Raw genomic sequence first — 19,830 nt, 5'->3', positions numbered from 1 at the left:
AGAGAGAATCCCAAGCCGACTCTGCAGGGCCAGCACAGAGCCTGACACGGGGCTCAAACTCATGAAACTGTGAGATCATGACCTGAGCTGAAATCAAGACTTGGACGTTTAACTGACTAAACCACCCAGGTGCCCTTAAGATTTTATTTTTAGGGGCGCCTGGGTGGCTCAGTCGGTTTAGCTGTCCGACTTTGGCTCAGGTCATGATCTCACGGTTCGTGGGTTCGAGCTCTGCATCAGGCTCTGTGGTGACAGCTCAGAGCCTGGAGCCTGCTTCGGATTCTGTGTCTCCCTCTCTCTCTGCCCCTCCTCCGCTTGTATTCTGTCTCTCTCTCAAAAATGAATAAATGTAAAAACACAATTTTTTTAAAAATTAAAGAAAAAAAAAGATTTTATTTTTAAGTCATCTCTGTACCAACGTGGGGCTCAAAGTCACGATCGGAGATCAAGAGTCTCATGCTCCTCTGAGTGAGCCAGCCAGGAGTCCCTTAGACGTTCTATTTGGAGTTCTAATTTTAAAGGGATGTGATGAATGTTTGATCGCCTTTACAACGTTAAACACTCTTCAGACATAAAATTTTAACTACCTTAAATATTTCATACATTCAATTTTAAGTACAGTTGACTTAAAAAGATAATTTTCTGAGAACTTAAATCTAAAAATTAAACTTATGAAAATAGTGACTCAGGTATTCTTTAACGTCCATGCAATAATATAGTTAAAATTTCAATGAAAGTTCACAAGTATAAATCAACTATTCACTCAACTATACATTTAAAATTGGAGAAGCACCTGGTTGGCTCAGTTGGTTAAGCATCCGACTCTTGGTTTTGGCTCAGGTCACCATCTCACGGTTTGTGAGATCAAGCCCCACATTGGGCCTGTGCTGGCAGCACAGAGTCTGCTTGGGATTCTGTTTCTCTCTGCCCCTCCCCTGCTTGCACTCTTTCTCTCTCAAAATAAAGTAATTAAAAAAAAAAACAAACTGGAATCCTAAGACCAATATATTACTCTAAATTCCTAAACATTAACAACACTTAAAAGCATGAAATGTAGGTCACAATTACATCAACTCCTTATCCTAAAAACTAGTAAATGCAAAGGATGAATTTTCAAGTTTTTAACATTTAACATGCCTTTCTGGGAAAAATTATAGTTCATCCCCAGTTAATTAATACAGGAGAGCTGTTCTTTACAGAATATCAGCAAATAAATGTCAGCAGTAATGGAACTAGAAAAAGTACCAGCTTGCAGCCCCCCCATGATACAACTGATCACCAATGGTGGATGTTTATATTATTCGAAATTATTATCCATTAGATTACTTCTAATTATAATTGGAAAAAGATGTTCCTATCACTACCTTACCAAATTGACCAAACTTGGCATCACTAATGGTGGACAAATTGAAACTGACATCATGCACTTTATATAAAGTATACAGAATCACCTAAAAATATACAAATATGGTAAATCTAAATCTAACCAAGCCTGAGAAGTAACTTTCAGTTCACAGAAAATACAGAAGACAAGGACCAAGGACAAGGATACCAGGAAGAAACAATCAGACAAATCCGGAATGTGGGGTATTATACAAGACAACTGACTTCGTCTCTTCAAAAAATCACTGTCATGCAACAAAACAAAACAAAACAAAACAAAACAAAACGAAAAGGGAGATACTGGGAATGAAGACACTGAAGAGACCTAAAAAATATAATGTGTGAATCTTGACTGGATCTCAGTTTGAAAAGCACAGCTCGTTTTTCTAACTGATTAGTTTCAGGTGTACAACATGTTGATTCAACTCTGTATTACTTGGCACTCACCACAATAAGTGTGGTCACTGTAGTGTTGACTCTCTTCCCTGGGCTGTACTTTTCATCATTTTGACTTATTATTACCTTATAACTGATACTTTGTCAGGTAAGTACAGCTTACTTTGGGGAAGTTTAGTATATTTAAATAGTGATTTTCTAAAGTATGACAACGGTTATATAGGTGAAAGCCCTTATTTTAAAAAAGTGCATGGGGCACCTGGGTGGCTCAGTCGGTTAAGTGTCCGACTTCGGCTCAGGTCATGATCTCGCGGTCTGTGAGTTCGAGCCCCGCGTCAGGCTCTGTGCTGACGGCTCAGAGCCTGGAGCCTGTTTCAGATTCTGTGTCTCCCTCTCGCTCTGACCCTCCCCCGTTCATGCTCTGTCTCTCTCTGTCTCAAAAAGAAATAAACGTTAAAAAAAAAAAAATTAAAAAAAAAAGTGCATGGTGAAATATTTAGAGATGAAGTATCTATAACTATTCAACATTGGGGCGCCTGGGTGGCCCAGGTGGTCGAGCGTCCAACTTTTGATTTCAGCTCAGGTCACGAGATGGAGCCCCGCATCCGGCTCTCGCTTTCAACACTGAGCCTGCTCAGGATTCTCTCTCTCCTCTCTGCCCCTCCCCCCAACTCACGCTCTCTCTATCAACATATATAAACTTAAAAACAAAAGAAATATTCAACATTAAGAATTTTAGCTAGATAAAGAAGAAGCAACTACGGCAAAATGTAACAATTGTTAAACTAGGTGGTGGGTATATGGATACTCATTTTTTCCATTTTTTTGGATGTTTGAAATCACTTGTAATACGAAGCTGAAAAAATACCAAATATGCAGATTCCCTACTGAACCCTGAAGAAAACAAATGGCAGGACAGTACCACGTAATCTGCACATATATTTTATTTTTATTTTTTAATTTTAGAGAGAGAGAAAGCATGGAGCAGGGTAGAGAAGCAGAGGGAGAAAAGAGAGAATCTTAACCCACGACCCTGGGATCATGACCTGAGCCCAAATCAAGAGTCGGATGTTCAAATGACTGAGCCATATATATTTTTAAGTCAGTGTGAGCTTGGGTAGGTGTAGAAAAGTCTGGAAGAACACACAAACTCAGTATTGGCTACCTGGATGCAAGAATTGGGTAGGGGCAATAGAGGACTTAATAGTTTTTTACCATATACATTTAATCATCATCATCATCATCATCATCAGTTTTGGGTGTCTTTAATAAAATAAAAATAGCCTTGGCTTAAAATCTTCCCATTTGTTTGTTCTTCTTATCATTTTTATGGCCATCCTGGCTTAAAATTTTAAAGCTATCTTTGAAAGCTGATTTCATGTTACCCATCAGGTCAGGCTCTATCTTTCCCTTATTCATAACATTATCAACCTTTTTCTACGAAGCCTACTACAGCCATGCCCACAGTCCAAATTCTCAGATAAATTCAAATCTAGGATTTTGTGTCCTAATTCCAGCCACTTTCTCCTCTCAGATGACCATAAAAATTAAAGTCAAATAAATCACCCTAAAACACTGTTGGTACTTCCTTAGTAAAAAATGAAACCAGTTTCACACCACTTTTATATGTTATACAGGGACACGGACCTCGTGAGCCCCCCACTGCCCCCTTGAACCTTGGTCTTTGGTTGGTCTCCATCCGTCCTCCCTCTACAATTTGGTCTCATACAAATCAGGGTGGGAGAGCTGCTGGCCGATCAGTCACTGAGAAGCCATACAATCCAGAAGCACGGGTACATCTGTCTCCCGCGGAATGAGTCTTTACCAACTAGAAACAGGAAACAGGAGGAAGCTGGACAGCTAAGCTATCCCTTTTTTCTCTCTCATATGGACTATCCTGAAGGGTAGTGTCTCCTGCAGCCCTTTCAGAAAAACCCCACATGCAAGCGGCCTGCTCTCTCTCAGCTCAGGGAGGAACAAGAGCCAAGTATGTAACATACTGCACCTCCCTCGGCCTGGCTTTCTCCTCTCTCGCCTCTACTACTCTGCGTTTGCACCTTCCAAACTGAGAGCACTTGAATTGGGTTCTGCTTCTCAAAGGATGTGAGCCAAAACAAACACCTGACCTCAGCTGAAGCACACAAGCAACAACCCTGTGAGTAAATAAACTAAAACGCTATTAAAAGTTAGAGGGCGCCTGGCTGGCACAGTCGGTGGAACACACGACTCTTGATCTCAGGGTTGTAAGTTCGAGGCCCACATTGGGTGCAGAGCCTACTTAGAAATGAAATCTCACGGGTGCCTGGGTGGCTCAGTCGGTTAAGCATCCGACTTTGGCTCAGGTCAGGATCTCACGGTCCGTGGATTCGAGACCTGCGTTGGGCTCTTGCGCGGACAGCTCAGAGCCTGGAGCCTGATTCAGATTCTCTATCTCTCTCTCTCTGCCCCTTCCCTACTTGTTCTCTATCTCATCTCTCAAAAATAAACAAACGTAAAAAAATTTTTTTTTAATAAAATGTTAAAAAAAATACATGAGTAAGTTGGAAACCTATTAGGACCCCCATTTTGCAAATGAGAAACTGAGGTTCAACTAAGAACCTTGCATAAAGAGTAAGCCTTTCTGCTTACCTACTATACCCAATCAGTCACAAAATGTTACCTCTAAGAGAGTGTTTCCTTCTCTAACCAATCCATTCTTTTAAACAGTTTTTTTTTTAAACGTTTATTTATTTTTGAGACAGAGAGAGACAGAGCATGAACAGGGGAGGGGCAGAGAGAGAGGGAGACACAGAATCCGAAACAGGCTCCAGGCTCTGAGCTGTCAGCACAGAGCCCGTCACGGGGCTCGAACTCACGGACCGCGAGATCGTGACCTGAGCCGAAGTCGGCCGCTTAACCAACTGAGCCACCCAGGCGCCCCTAACCAATCCATTCTTAACAGGGTCCTTGCTCTCAGTTATCCGTGGTCCTCTTACTTCCTTTTCTTCACAATACTCATCACAACCTAAACTCACAAGTATTTTTTTAGTTTACGTGTTTGTCTTTCATACCATAAGCTCCATGATTACAGAGATTATGTCAGTGCCTGGCAAGGCAGGCCATGGGTAAATATTTACTGAATAAATTACTATAGCACTAGCCGCTTTTACCTAGTCTTTGGGCTCCCGGTCTCCTTTCACTGAAACCTCCCCTTCCCATGCTGTGATCAGGTCACTTTCTTAAATGCTTTCATGGGTCTCTTTTCTTACCCTCCGTGACAAGGGCCCTGAGCTCAGGAGCTCAGAGATGAAGCAGCATATAAGCTAGACCCTGAGGGGCACGCGGGTGGTTCAGCCGGTTAAGCGTCTGACTCTCGATCTTGGCTCAGGTCGTGGACTCATGGTTGGTGACTTTGAGCCCCACATCTCATTAGGCTCTGTGCTGACAGTGTGGAGCCTGCTTGGGATTCTCTCACCCCCTGTCCCCCTCCACCCTTCCCCTGCTCAGCCCCCTCTCTCTCTCTCTCAAAATAAATCAACTTTTAAAAAACGTTACTAATATTAAAAAAAAAAAAAAAAAAAAAAAAAAGCCTTTGAACGAGGAGCGTGTTTACCAAAGAGAAAAGAAAATCGAAGGCACTACCACTCAGCAGCTCAGAAGAACAGTATGTCCAAGAGTCGTTTCTGGGGTGAAGAGCGAGGTGTGCGGATACGGAAACGTCGGCTGGAAACACACGGTGAAGTTTCACGAACGACATGAAGGACAGAGGATGTGCTGCACACGACATGGCATAAGCTTAGAAAGCGTACAGGCGTCGGAATGCTTTGCTGCAATTAGCGTCTCAGACATCAAAAGACAACAGTGCGAAGAACAGACCGGACAGGAAGAGAGAGGGACGGCAGTCGGAAGGCGGCTTCGCGCGAGGGAGACATTAGGGACAAAGGCTAGAATCACAGCAGGTGAAGCGGGGACGGAGACGAGGCCAGATTCAAGGAGACCACACTGAACACTCGGCTGGAGACGAACGTAACGTCATCTAGGTGAGACGTTTCCTACGACGTGGCTCCGTAACGTCATCTAGGTGAGACGTTTCCTACCACGTGGCTGCAAAGCTTCAGCCAAAGACACGGCCCCGAATCACCGTGGGCCTCGTTCCTCCACCACGTGCGTTACGCCGCCACGTTACGCGTCGCACACGTCACCAGACAGGACTGCCACCCAGCGGCGCGGTCCTTACAGACTAAACAGGACACGTCGGAGGCACGGGGCGAGTCCTATCCGTTTCTTCAACATCCAACACGGTGCCTGGGACCCAATCTTCGTGAGTGAATGAAGGGACAAGTACGGGAATACTTCACGGCAGGACTTGGAAACCGGACAGGCCCTAGGCCTTTTTTAAAAAGCTCATTCCAAGCAAGCGCAAGGATATGGCCAAGTAGGAACCGTAAACCCGGGACACAGAGACGCTGCCTTCAGTTAAGGACGGAAGATGTCGGACAGCGTGGTCCGGCCCCGGACAAGCCACGCTGATTTCCCGCCTGGAACATTCTCGCTATCCAGCCTGCCCCATTCCATACGGCCACTCTGTCATTTCATGGGAGTTTCTGCTCAGATACCACCCCCACCAGAAGCCTCCTGGGACCAGCCTACCTAACATTCTACAGCACACTCTATTATCCTCAATTTGTAAACTTTTTCTCTATGGTTTTCCTTCTCAGCAGACTGCGGCAGAGATCTTTTAACAAATTTCCGATAGTAGGACTGGCTCACTTTCGTTTCAAATCTAGTCCGACCATCAGTCATTGAGATCGAAACCTTCGGAATATTGAGATGGGCTTTTCACAGTGAAATCTTTAGAAGAGACAAAGTGTTGACCACTTCTAAGACCTGCGAGTGAAGTTCTTCCAATGAACCTGGATGCCACAGAGAACATTCACTTCTTACAGGGAACATACGGCAGACCCTCCCAGAGGCAGGCAGGAAAGAATTTTATACACCTTAACGGAGAAGACTCTAGGAATCGGGTACTAATCCATAAAGAAATCAGTCGAAATTAAATGAGCTAACCTTGAGGAACTAGGGCAAAATAGGTCCTAAGCGCAAGGTATTAGCACAGAACGAAGAGAGACACTTCAGTTTTAGGACTATTTAAATAAATAGTTTTCACAAAGCTAACTTTAGAGGACATCGCTGACCAGAGGCAGGCTTACGTGGGCGAAATAGCCCAGGTGAGCCCTATCCTGAGCCAGGGGACATAAGGCACCCGTGTGCTGCGGGGTGATCCGCCTTCCCCCCTGGAAAACCGAAAAGCCCGTGAAGTGGCTACACAAATGTAAGTCCGAAATTCCGGCGAGCGGGGCAAAGGCGGTCGGTGCGGCTTCATACGGCACTTACGTAAAAAAAACAAACTACCGGCCAGGGGGCCCAAAGACTCACGTTAGGGGCGGCCGAGGGAGAGGATGGGGGAGAGGAACGCACACCCAAATTAAAGTCACCCTCGGGTCCCCACCCCCTAGTCCCCACCTACTCAGCGCCAGGGTCCGCCCGCCCCGGGCGTGGGCGCCTCACCTGCAGGCTTGTCTGCAGCCATCTTCCCACTCCAGCTTGGGTTCTTCCCCGCGGGTGGCGTGGCCTCGACTCCAGCTGCCGAGCGGGCCGCGGTCCTGGGCCTCGGAGAACGACTCTGTGCCCACCGCGGCTCCGGGCCCCTGAGTTCCGGCCTGGGGAGTGGGTAGACGGCGGGCTGAGGAAGTGACGAAGGCTAGTTCGCGTCGTCTAGCAACAGGAGACCGCGTCTCCACCCGGCCTCCCGCCACACTTGGCTTCCGCTCCGCGACATCCCCAGACACGCCACTTCCGGGGGCCGCCGCCCGTGTGGGAACGGCGGCCAGCCCCGCCCCACGCCGGCGTCGTCCTGCGCGCCCCGCCCCCGGCGGCCAGTGCGTGTGCGTGCGCGCGCGCCCGGCCGGAAGTGCGCTCGCGTGGGGTTGTGGGCGCGTGGTGGGTTTGCCGGTTGGGATCGTGGGGTGAGTGCCTCTTGCTTATCGTGATTAAAATACCTTGGTGTCGGGGCTCTCGTCCCTCCCGCAGTTGACGTAAAATAGCACTAGTAACACCTGTCATCTGTGCGCTAAGCATTGCCCCTTGCACTTGGCCTGTAAGCTCTCGCTGATTTCCCACAATTCTGTGGGAAGGCACTGTTGCAGTTGCCGTTTGAACAGAAAACATTTTAGAATAGTTTTAGCTTTACAGAAGATTGCAACGGCGATGCATAGAGTTCCTGTATACTCCTGACCTAGAGTCCCCTGTTGTGAGCCTCTTAAATTTTGACTACGTTACCATGGTACGTCTGTCACATCTAAGAAACCACCTTGATTGGTACATTACTATGTGAATTTCACCAGTTTTCCCCGATGTCTCTTTTTTGTTCCAGTATCCTGTCGAAAGACACGACATTACACATATTCGTTATGTCTTCTTAGGCTATTCTTGGCTGATAGTTTCTCAGGTTTTTCTTGTTCTTGACAATCTTGACAGCTTTAAGGAGTACTGGTCAGGATTTTTGAAGAATGCTCTTTGATTTGGGTTTCCCAATATTTTGTTCACGGTTATGAAGCTGGCACCCAGACATCCAACTTGTCAATTCAAAACGTTAATGGTCATATTGATGAAGTTTTGGGGCGATGGTGGGGTCTGGAGCCGACGGCCAAGAAAGTCCTTGAAGACGTCTTTGGTGCAAAAAGGTGATTTTATTAAAACATGGGAGAGGACCCGTGGGCAGAAAGAGCTGCCCTGGGGTTGTGACGGGTGACTGATTATATATCCTCAGGTAGGGAGGAGGTTAGGGATAGGTTAAGACTCTAAGGAATTTCGGAAGCAAGGTTTCCAGGACCTTTAAGAGGCTAGGTGCTGTTGGGAAAACACCATTTATTACCGTTTAGTAAAACCTCAGTCATGAGACCCAGATACACACATCTGTATATCAGGGGGCCATAAGCTTAGAATATGATTGCCAGCTTATATCTTGGGGGTGTTGAGATAAAGAAGTCTCCAAAGGAATTTTTGTAACGTTAAAGTAGACTTACAGGTTCCTGGGGGTCAGGATGATGCTAAGCCAAGATTCCCTTTTGTCCCTAGCAAAGTGTCGTCATGGAGGCAGCTGAGCTCCTAGAGGGAGGGCACTCTGCCTATTTCAAGCACTTGTCAATGGGCTGTAGGCAGTAAGGGAATTTAAAATTTCTTTTGCCTGAGTTTCCCAGATTACCATGGCCAGCACTTAAACCCCTTTCCTTTGTTCTTGGGTAGCCAGGAGTGTCCAAGAAATATCACACATATTCCACCTGGGGGCCCGGGGGTGCTCTTAGCCTGTACTTTGCCCTCAGTTTGTCTTACGCTCCCTCATCAATATGTACCCAGGCACGGCCGGACCAACCAAGGAACACATAGGCTTCGGCTCCAGGGGTATGAATGCCTGCTTTATCATTCAAGACAATTTGTGGGGCAAGTAGTTAATCCGCACTACGCTACAGATAGATACAATTACCAAATGTACCTAGTGAAATCTTAAACATGAAGAATAAAGGCATTTTTTAGATTCCAAGTCTCTTGACATGGAAAAGACCTCCAGGAGACCAGATAAAGTGGCACCAGGACACCTGCTAGTATGACTTCATGGGCCTCCGATCAACGGGGTCTGTCATTTCAGGATACCCCTGCCCCTGTTAGCTAGGACCCAGCAGAGGAGTTACTCAGATCAGAGTGTTCAAAGCTCTCAGCAGAAGGGAGGAGGGGAAGGGACAAAAACAGGGAAGGAATGTGTTTCGCTTTGCAGAACCAGGAATTCCAGCCAAGGAGACTGCCCAGCTAGGTGTTTCACCTGATAGCCCCTTAGGTGAGCCAGTTTGAGCTGGACTGGAGCTGAGGATCTTACACAGAAGCCCCCCTGCATTGTCTTTTTTTTTTTTTTAAGATTTTATTTTGAAGTAATTTCTACATCCCACATGGGGCTCGAGCTCACAACCCCCAGATCAAGAGTCACATGCTCTACCGATTGAGCCAGCCAGGCACCCCATTTATTCATTATTATTTGTGTCCCCCTGAATTGTTTTGAAGTTACTTTTAGGTCGTTATAATACTAAGATCTCCTATAGGTGGGGTTTTCTGCCATTTTTTGAGCATCCCGATATGCACTAGCCCGTTAGCATGTTAGGCATGCACAGTCGGGGCAAAGAGCCTGAGAGAATATGTGTAAGTTCTTTAATGTATATGCAAGCTCCCTGCCCTGCCCCCTGAAAGCCTGAATAACAACATCCTGTACTAATCCCACGGGAAGACAGTGCTTCGAGAACTATCGGTCTCCTTCCATGTAACAAGTGATAAAAAGTTCTTTGCCTTCAGCACTTCTTTGGGTGGTATTCAAGTTGATGCACCCCAAGGGTGGCACCCCTTGAGTTCAGCTACAGCTAGACTAAAATTATGGGGTTTTAGGTGGAAAACCACAGAGGTGACGTGCTGTTCTCATGTCAAATGGAGAGAGCATCCTAGCAAAATGACGATGTTACCCTTGATCACCTGGCTTGGGGTGTCTGCCAGGCTTCTCCGCTGTAAAGTTACCCCCACACTTTACTCTTGGGAAGCGAGTCATTACATGCAGTTCGACACTCCAGTGGGGGAGTGGAGGACAGTTTAGAACGTCCTACCTCCTGCAGTAAGGCGTGTATGTAGATAGATTACCTTCTCTAAGGGAGATCTGTCTCTTCTCCCGCATTCAGTTACTTATTCAGTCATAAACTTTATCATTATGGACTCATGAATGTTTATTTTCTATTGTGTTTACGATTCAGTATTATGCTATTTTGTTGCTGAAATTGTTTCAGCTTTCTTATTAAAACAAATTTTTTTTAATGTCTATTTTTTGAGAGATTGACAGAGTGTGAGCAGGGGAGGGGCAGAGAGAGAGGAAGACACAGAATCTGAGGCAAGCTCCAGGTTCTGAGCCGTCAGCACAGAGCCCGACACGGGGCTCGAACCCACAACACCGAGATCAAAAGTAGCGTGTTCTTCCAACTCAGCCAGCCAGGCGCCCTTCTTTATATTGTTCATTGTAAAAGTCATATTTTATCATATATATAATTTGCAAGTATTTTCTCCCATCTATGACTTGTCTTTTTCTTGATTGAGTCCTTTGAAGCAGAAAAGTTTTTAACTTTGATGAAGTCCAATTTATCTATTTTTTCTTTTGTCAACTCTGCTTTTTGTATCATATCTAATAAACCAGGTCATGAAGATTTATTCTTGCTTTCCCTAAGAATTTTATAATTTTTTAACTCTTTTTAAATTTTATTATTTTTTTTAATGTTTATTTTTGAGAGAGAGAGAGTGAGCAGCCGAGGGGCGGGGTGGGGGAAGGATAGAGGATCTGAAGCAGGCTCCATACTGACAGCAGAGAGCCGAATGCTGGGCTTGAACTCCTAAACGGTGAGATCATGACCTGAGCGAAAGTCAGACACGTCACTTAACCAAATGAGCCACCCAGGCGCCCCTCTTTTTTTTTTAATATATATATTTTAATGTTTACTTATTTTTGAGAGAGAGAGACAGACAGAGTGCAAGCAGGGGAGGGGCAGAAAGAGAGGGAGACACAGAATCCAAAGCAGGATCCAGGCTCTGAGCTGTCGGCACAGAGCCCAATGTGGGGCTCAAACCCATAAACTGTGAGATCATGACCTGAGCCGAAGTTGGACGCTTAACCGACTGAGCCCCCCAGGTGCCCCTAAATGTGTGTGTTTTTTTTTAATGTTTGTTTGTTTATGGGGTGGGGAGAGACTGAGACTGGGAGAGGTGCAGAGAGAGGGAGAGAGAGAGTCTCAAGCAGGCTCCGTGCTCGGTGCAGAGCCCAATGCACGACTTGATCCCATATCTTCGAGATCACGACCTGAGCCCATATCAAGAGTCGGATGCTTAACTGACTGAGCCACCGGGCTCCTCTTGGCTCTTTTTTAAAAAAAAAATCGTTTTAGCTCTTACATTTAGGTCTTTGACGCATTTTGAATTAATTTTTATATATCATGCCAGCTAGGGGGCCAACTTCCTTTTGCATGTGGATATACAAGTTGTTCTTTTAAACTGCTACATTTGGGGTGCTTGTCATATAGCAACAAATAACTGCAAACCATCTCCCGATTCTCCATCCCCCATCTCGTTCAACCAACCAACCAACCAACCAACCAACCAACCGAGTCCCTGGATTTTGCCTCCTCCATTTGATGGATCCTTCCATTGTCACTGCCACTCTCCCAGGTCATTATCACCTCTAACTGAGACAAGAGCCACAGCAGCCTTCTCATCCAGTCTCTCCACTTCTAGAATGCCTTCATTTAGCCAGAGATAGGTTTTTCATGCTAATCTGATCATGTCCACTTCTGTTTAAAACACTTCACTGCTCTTAGCACCAAGTCCAAACTCCTGAAAATGGGTTAAGACCCTTCATGACCTGCCTATAATCCCTTTTCAGCTTCCACCCCATCCACACCCTCCCTTACAGCCAGTACCCATTTCCTTCCCTGAAAACACGGGCATCATCTCTCCTCAAGAAGACGTTCCTGACTACCCAAGGCTGTACTAGTAATTTTCTTCTTTTTTTTTTTTTTTTTAGTGTTTATTTTTGAGACAGAGAGAGACAGCATGAATGAGGGAGGGGCAGAGAGAGGGAGACACAGAATCCGAAGCAGGCTCCAGGCTCTGAGCCATTGAGCTATCAGCCCAGAGCCAGACACGGGGCTCTAACTCACAGACTATGAGATCATGACCTGAGGCAAAGTCGAATGCTTAACCAACTGAGCCACTAGGCACCCCTGTACTAGTAATTTTCAAGTCTTCTATTCCACTATGGAAACAATCTCTTGGTACGAATCCCCTCTCCATCACCTCAGCTGTAATCTCCAAATACTGTCTTTAAATATCATCATTGTACTTATGCTTAGCAAACATGCCAATATCCACGAATGCAGCATGACTTAGACAATGAGAATTCCTCAGTGTTCGGGGTAGTGACACTTTTGTATGGTCTTTTACGGTTTCATAAAGAGGTTTTGCGTTGTTTCTTTTCGTCCTCAACATCCTCGTGATATGGACGTGGATACTCAAACCTATTTTCTGGATGAGAAAACTGAGGCTCCAAGAAGTAAACCAACTTGCTCAGCTAGTAAGTGTCAGAACGGGCACTTGAAAAGAGTTCTTGGACTCTTGATCTGGCTTTTTTTTAAGGGTGCAAAGAGTTAAATGTCGTTATTCCCATAATCAAACTCCTGATGGAAACTACAAATTATTTTGCAACCGACTCATCACAGTGAATCGTAATTGCCAAGAAGGACTACAGAGATGTGAAAGCATAAATTCCTGCTGGTTTTGCACCAAAGCAGTGACATCCACAGGGATGGACATCAAGCTCCCATCCCAGCTTCACTTTTTATTCACTGGATATTCAAATCAAGCTTCTAAGGGAAAACTATTTGCTAACTGAAAGTGTGCCACTAAACTTTGATCCAAATCTGGTAAATTTTGGGGCGCCTGGGTGGCTCAGTCGGTTGAGCGTCCGACTTCAGCTCAGGTCACGATCTTGCGGTCCGTGAGTTCGAGCCCCGCGTTGGGCTCTGGGCTGATGGCTCAGAGCCTGGAGCCTGCTTCCGATTCTGTGTCTCCCTCTCTCTCTGCCCCTCCCCCGTTCATGCTCTGTCTCTCTCTCTCTCAAAAATAAATAAATGTTAAAAAAAAAAAAATTTTTTTTTAAAAACAAATCTGGTAAATTTTGTGTGACCCTGAAATGGTTCCAAACAGTGCTAAACACTCACTTCAGGTGCAAAAATTTAAGGAAGTGCCAAGAAATTGAGTAATCAAGACAAATAACGTTTTAAGGCAATATTTTTACATTGATTTATTTTGAGAGAGCGCGCGTGTGTGCACGCACAAGTGGCTGGCAGGGGAGACGTAGGGACAGAGGGAGAAAGAGAGAGAGAATCCCAAGTAGGCCTCATGCCCAGCGAGGACCCTGATGTAGGGCTTGATCCCACAACCCTGGAATCATGACCTGAGCTGAAATCAAGGGTCCGACACTTAACCAACTGAGCCACCCAGGAGCCCCTAAGGCAATATTTTTAAAAATCAGGAATTAATATATTCATGTTGAATAATATGTCAATATTTTAAGTAAAGATGGGATCAGTATTACCCATTTTTCCTTTTGCCTCAGGTTCCAATGTGTCTTAGCACAGCGTTGTTACTGATCCAGTCATACTAAAATTTTTGATATTTTCTTCCTTGTGGATTTTTTGCATTCATTTTTATTTAAAAATATTGTATTAAACTGTTATTTATCTTGATTACTTACTGAGTTTTTTGGTACCCCATTAAATCTTGCACCCAAGTCCACTGCCTCCGTCTGGCCCCCTATCCAAAGCCTGTGTCACCAGAGTGGAACAGAGTGGCATCATCCACTTCTGTGAAACGGTCTTTCCTACTCCCTTACACGCGTGCAGCTAGGATACGTTTTGTTTTTTGTAGAGGTGGATGCACAAGTTAGTTTTATTTTTAAAGCATTTCATTTAGAGTTATACCTAGTATATGGTGTACAATGTGTGTACCACACAGGATGCCCAGTTAAATTTGAATTTCAGATAAATACTAAAAATTTTTGTTATATGTATTCCAAATTTTGCATTGTTTATCTGAAATTCAGATTCAGTTGGCATCTAGGGTCTCTCCCTCCCATCCCCCAAATCTGACGACTCTAGGTATACCGGACTTGAGAAGCATTTAAAAAATAAATACGAGGAGGACACCTGGGTGGCTCAGTCGTTTGAGCATACAGCTTTTGATTTTGGCTCAGGTCATGATCTCGGGGCCGTGGGCATCAGGCTTCGTGGGAAGCCTGCTTAGGATTCTCTCCCTCTCTCTCTCTCTCTCCCCTCCCCTACTCGCACATGCTCTCTCTTTCTCTCTCTAAAATAACGTAAATAAATATGAGGAAAAAAATGAGAAACAAGAAAGGTTTTTTTTGGAGAGGGAGCACTTATGCACACACATGCGCGTGGGGGTGGGTGCAGAGAGGGACAAGGGGCAGAGGGAGAGAGAATCTGTTTTTTTAATGTTTATTTTTGAGAAAGAGAGGGGGGAGAAGTGGAGGTGGGGGAGAGGTAGGGGCAGGGAGAGAGGGACAGAGTTTCTGAAGCTGGCTCTGTGCTGATCGCCCAGAGCCCCATGGGATGGAACTCGGGAATCCCGAGATCACAACCTGAGCCAAAGTCCAACGCTTAAGCCACTGAGCCACCCAGGTGCCCCAAGAAAGTTTAACTATAACTAATGAAGGTTACAACCAGTGGATCGGATCCTCTCTCCCTCAGATCTCATTTTTGCTCTTGGCTCTGCTCTGCTCTGTATCACGGGCTCGCTCCTACAGGCTGTTTCCCAGGCTCCCAGGTGAGCTGACTCCTGGCTAAGCCCAGCCAATGAGAGGCATCATTGGGGAATCAGAAGGCGATCAGGTAGTCTTTCTGGCAAAGGCTTCATCCCCAAACGGGCTTGGGTAGTTCTGGTGTTGCTCAGTGACCCCTTGGACTCCATGAACATCCCCCACCCCCCTTCCCCTTCCCCGCTTGCTCCAGGAGGAGGCAGTACTGGGTCCTGCTCTCGCTAAGGTCTTGGTTGCCTCACTCCCTTGCCAGGTTTCTCAGTTCCTCCATCCAATTCCTTGTATTAGATTCCCTCTGGGGTTTCCTCCCCTGTTTTAAATGCTTAGAGTGGTTTCTCTTTTCCTGCTTAGACCCTGGCCAGTATAAATCCTTTGGCAAAAGACTTGGAAACAACCTATTAAGTCAGTCGTCCCCTCTCCTCCCATGCCCTCCTGAAGGAGGTCCTTTACTCCTTTGGGAGGAGTTCTACAAATTTGTTGGCATTTAGATTTGTATCTTTATCATGAATTCTAAGCCACCCATATGTAAATGTCAGCTATTGCTGATAGAAGTCTTAATAGCATACATGGAATTTTCACAATTCTATCGGTACCTTTCTTGAAGAGAATTAATTCTGGCAACAGCCTAGTGTTTTTCATGACTCTGGCGCCATCTGCAGTGAACATTTCTAATTTAAAAGTGAAGAAAAAATATATGTATGTTCAGCATATTTTTATTATGCTCTACAGTATGAATTTGAGATTATTTCAATTATAAACATGTGAAAATTGAGTAATGAGAGTTTTATCATCACCCTCATAATTGTATTTCATAACACACACACAAATGAAGAATATGACAAGTTTATTTACCAGTTGGATTTAACAAAGTTAATATTTGCCACATTTGCTTTGGATATTTTTTTGAAAAATACGCAAATCATTATTGGTGCAGATGAGTCCCATTTATATTCCCGTCCTGATTGCGTTTCCCTTACTCTCTTCCCACTGGTATCGACTACGCTGAAGATGTGTCCTTCTCGTCCGTGTATCCACGTATTCTAGTCCTTGTTTAAAACACATACACGACACTGAATTAGTCATTTAACTTTATATAAGTATTGCACATGTGATATTATTCTGAAACTTCCTTTTTTAAAAATTTATTAATTTTTTTTTTCTTAACGTTTTATTTATTTTTGAGACAGGGAGAGACAGAGCATGAACAGGGGAGGGTCAGAGAGAGGGAGACACAGAGTATGAAACAGGCTCCAGGCTCTGAGCTGTCAGCATAGAGCCCGACGCGGGGCTCGAACTCACGGACCGCGAGATCACGACCTGAGCCGAAGTCGGCCGCTCAACCGACTGAGCCACCCAGGCGCCCCTAAAATTTATTTTAGAGAGAGTGTGTGAGATGGAGAGATGGGCAGAGGTAGTGAGAGAGAGAGAATCTTAAGCAGGCTCCACGATAGCATGGAACCCAGTGATGGGGCTCCATCCCCAACCCCGGGATCATGAGCTGAGCTGAAATCAAGTTGGACGCTCAACTGACTAAGCCAGCCAAGCGTCCCTGAAACTTGCTTTTTTTTTTTTTTTAACTCAATATTATATTTTTGAGATAGAAATGTATATATGTTTATAAAATATACAGTATTCATGTAAAATATGTTTATATCTAGATAAAATATATTTTTAAATATACAAAATATTTATTTATATTCAATTATATTGTGTATTTTAAACTGCTCAGTACTCTACTAGATAATTGTTAATTCAGTATAGTTTTGTAGCATGATTCCGAAGTAAAAGTCTCATAAGTGATACAGGCATCAATTACCTCATTGATGGAAATCTGCAGGTACGATGTTCCATTGCTAGATTAGTGACTCAGCAATGTCAGGATGCAACTTGGCCTCCCTGGGATCCTTTTTGTCTTCCCCTGGTGGTCCCAAGATAACTGCCACAGCTGTGCCCTGGCCTGACACTATCCAGAGCAGGAAGGGGATGGAGGGGGCAAAGAAGAATTTCCCCTCTCTAGCCTTAATTTCTTTAACAAAATTTTTTTTTATGTTTATTTATTTTTGAGAGAGAGAGCACAAGTGGGAAAAGGGCACAGAGAGAGGGAGACACAGAATCCGAGGCAGACCCCAGGCCCTGAGCTGTCAGCACAGAGCCCGACGTGGAGCTCGAACTCACAAACTCCAAGATCCTAAGCTGAGTCAAAGTCAGACACTTAACTGACTGAGCCACCCAAGCTCCCCAGCCTTCTTTTCTTTTCTTTCTTTCTTTTTTTTTTTTTTTAACCTTCAAAAGAATTTTTTATTAATTATGAATTGGCCTGTCTGTTGAAAGCTTTTATTGTTTTTTTAAATTTTATTTTGTTTAATTTACATCCAAATTTGCATACAGGGCAAGAATGATTTCAGGAGTAGATTCCTTAGTATCCCTTACCCATTTAGCCCATCCCCCCTCCCAGCACCCCTCCAGTAACCCTGTTTGTTCTCCATATTTAAGAGTCTCTTCTGTTTTGTTCCCCTCCCTGTTTTTATATTATTTTTGCTTCCTTTCCCTTAATGTTCATCTGTTTTGTATCTTAAATTCCACGTATGAGTGAAGTCATATGACTTTTGTCTTTCTCTGACTAATTTCACTTAGCATAATACCCTCCAGTTCCATCCACGTAGTTGCCAATGGCAAGATTTCATTCTTTTTGGTTGCTGAGTAATACTCCATTGTATGTATATACCACATCTTCTTTATCCGTTCATCCATTGATAGACATTTGGGCTCTTTCCATACTTTGGCTGTTGTTGATAGTGCTGCTATAAACATGGGGGTGCACGTGTCCCTTCGAAACAGCACACCTGTATTCTTTGGATAAATGCCTAGTAGTGCAATTGCTGGGTCGTAGGGTACTTCTATGTTTAGTTTTTTGAGGAACCTCTATACTGTTTTTCAGAGTGGCTGCACCAGCTTGCATTCCCAACAAGCCTTATTTCCTAATAGAGAGGTACCTCATTTCATCAATTGTAAAGCACACTTTTTTTTAAGTTCTAAAAAAACAAAAATTCCGACATTTAAACTGGCAATGCTTTCTTATCCCTTAGAAGTTTTGTTTTATACTCTTAAAAATGGCCCTTTTAAACTTAGACATAAATATTTTTTTAAAATAAAGTTTATTTATGGGGTGAGAATCCCAAGCAGGCTCTGCACTGTCAGCTCAGACCAGGATGTGGGGCTCGAACCCACAAACCTCGAGACCATGACCTGAGCCGAAACCAAGAGTCGAACGGTTTAACTGATTGAGCCACCCAGACGCCCCAAACTTTGACATAAATCTTTAAAAATTATCCTGGGTATACAAAACAGAAAAATAGAAATGAAAGAAATTGGTGTTTTCAGAAGGCCTTGTCACCAGAGTTCTATTCTAAATCACTTTTTAAATCAGCACCTTCCATGTCTGTGTTCTCCCCCAAGATGTTACCCTCTGTGCCATCAGGAACACTGCCAGTGCAGCGTCTCCTCACAGAGTGTGCCGTGTTGTCTCAAGAAGACCCATTCTGGGGACACCTGGCTGGCTCAGTCAGTGGAGCGAGGGACTCTTCATCTCGGAGTTGTAAGTTTGAGCCCCATGTTGGGTATAGAGATTCCTTAAAAATAAAATCTTAAGAAGAAGAAGGAGGAGGAGGAGGAGAAGAAGAAGAAGAAGAAGGAGAAAAAGAAGAAGGAGAAAGAGGAGGGGGAGGAGGTGGGGGAAGAGGTGGGGGAGGAGGTGGAGGAGAAGGAGAAGGAGGAGAAGAAGAAGGAGAAAGAGGAGGGGGAGGAGGAGGGGGAAGAGGAGGGGGAGGAGGTGGAGGAGAAGGAGAAGGAGGAGAAGAAGAAGAAGAAAGAGGAGGGGGAGGAGGAGGGGGAGGAGGTGGAGGAGAAGGAGGAGGAGGAAGAGGAAGAGAAGGAGAAGGAGAAGAAGAAGAAGAAGAAGAAGAAGAAGAAGAAGAAAAGAAGAAGAAAGAGGAGGGGGAGGAGGAGGAGGGGGAGGAGGAGGAGGGGGAAGAAGAAGACCCACTCTAAAAGTTGTAGTCCTCGTACTTTCTGGATCTTACCAGAAGATGTCACAAAGGATGTGTTTTCAGATCATGTTTGTACACACACACACACACACACACACACACACACACGGAGTGACAAACACACTACAACAGCCATCCAGTGACAGTGCTTGTGAGATGCTATCAATTGTGAGAAACCTGCCAATTTCAGAAATGAAAGCTTGTGTGCCTTAGAATCAACGAAGTGTGGTGGAGCTTCCTAGACTCTCACCCAGTTGCCCTGAGCTCTCTTTGGCACAGGTGGTTGCCTCCCTGCCGCTGCATCAGTTACTGGTGAAAAGACACCTTGCATTCACAAGGTATTTCTGTGAGGGGTAAAGAAAATCAGGATTTTATTAACTAGGAGGGACGGGGAGTGGCTGCTGACAGCACAACCTCTTATCACTTTCCCTCTGTCTGTTCTTGTACTGGCAGACATTGAACTCATCTCCAATTGTCATTTTACAAAGCAGAACTCACTTTTGAACATATGTACGATAATAAGAGCTCCTGTAGGACACATACTCCACAGTGGGTTTTACC

General features: G+C 44.7%; 1 protein-coding gene across 3 annotated transcripts in view; it reads right to left on the bottom strand.

Annotated features, from left to right (window-relative positions):
- Positions 1-7,586, bottom strand: part of CNOT10 (CCR4-NOT transcription complex subunit 10) — a 71,223-nt gene extending 63,637 nt beyond the window's left edge. Inside the window, exons 1-2 of one of the 3 annotated variants that reach the window (XM_042903824.1) lie at positions 5,635-5,643; positions 5,401-5,532 (exon numbers count right to left, since the gene is read on the bottom strand). In XM_042903824.1, the coding sequence (XP_042759758.1) occupies positions 5,401-5,515 (115 nt within the window). In that variant the 5' untranslated portion in view covers positions 5,516-5,532; positions 5,635-5,643. Of the gene's footprint in view, positions 1-5,400; positions 5,773-7,326 lie in introns of those variants that run through there. The other 2 variants (XM_042903825.1, XM_042903823.1) reach the window with 2 other exon arrangements.
- Positions 7,587-19,830: the final 12,244 nt, after the last annotated feature.

Source organism: Panthera leo, chromosome C2, assembly GCF_018350215.1.
Source record: "Panthera leo isolate Ple1 chromosome C2, P.leo_Ple1_pat1.1, whole genome shotgun sequence".
Lineage (NCBI taxonomy): Eukaryota > Metazoa > Chordata > Mammalia > Carnivora > Felidae > Panthera > Panthera leo.
Note: the sequence above shows the minus strand (reverse complement) of the source record. Positions and strands in the feature narration are given on the sequence as shown.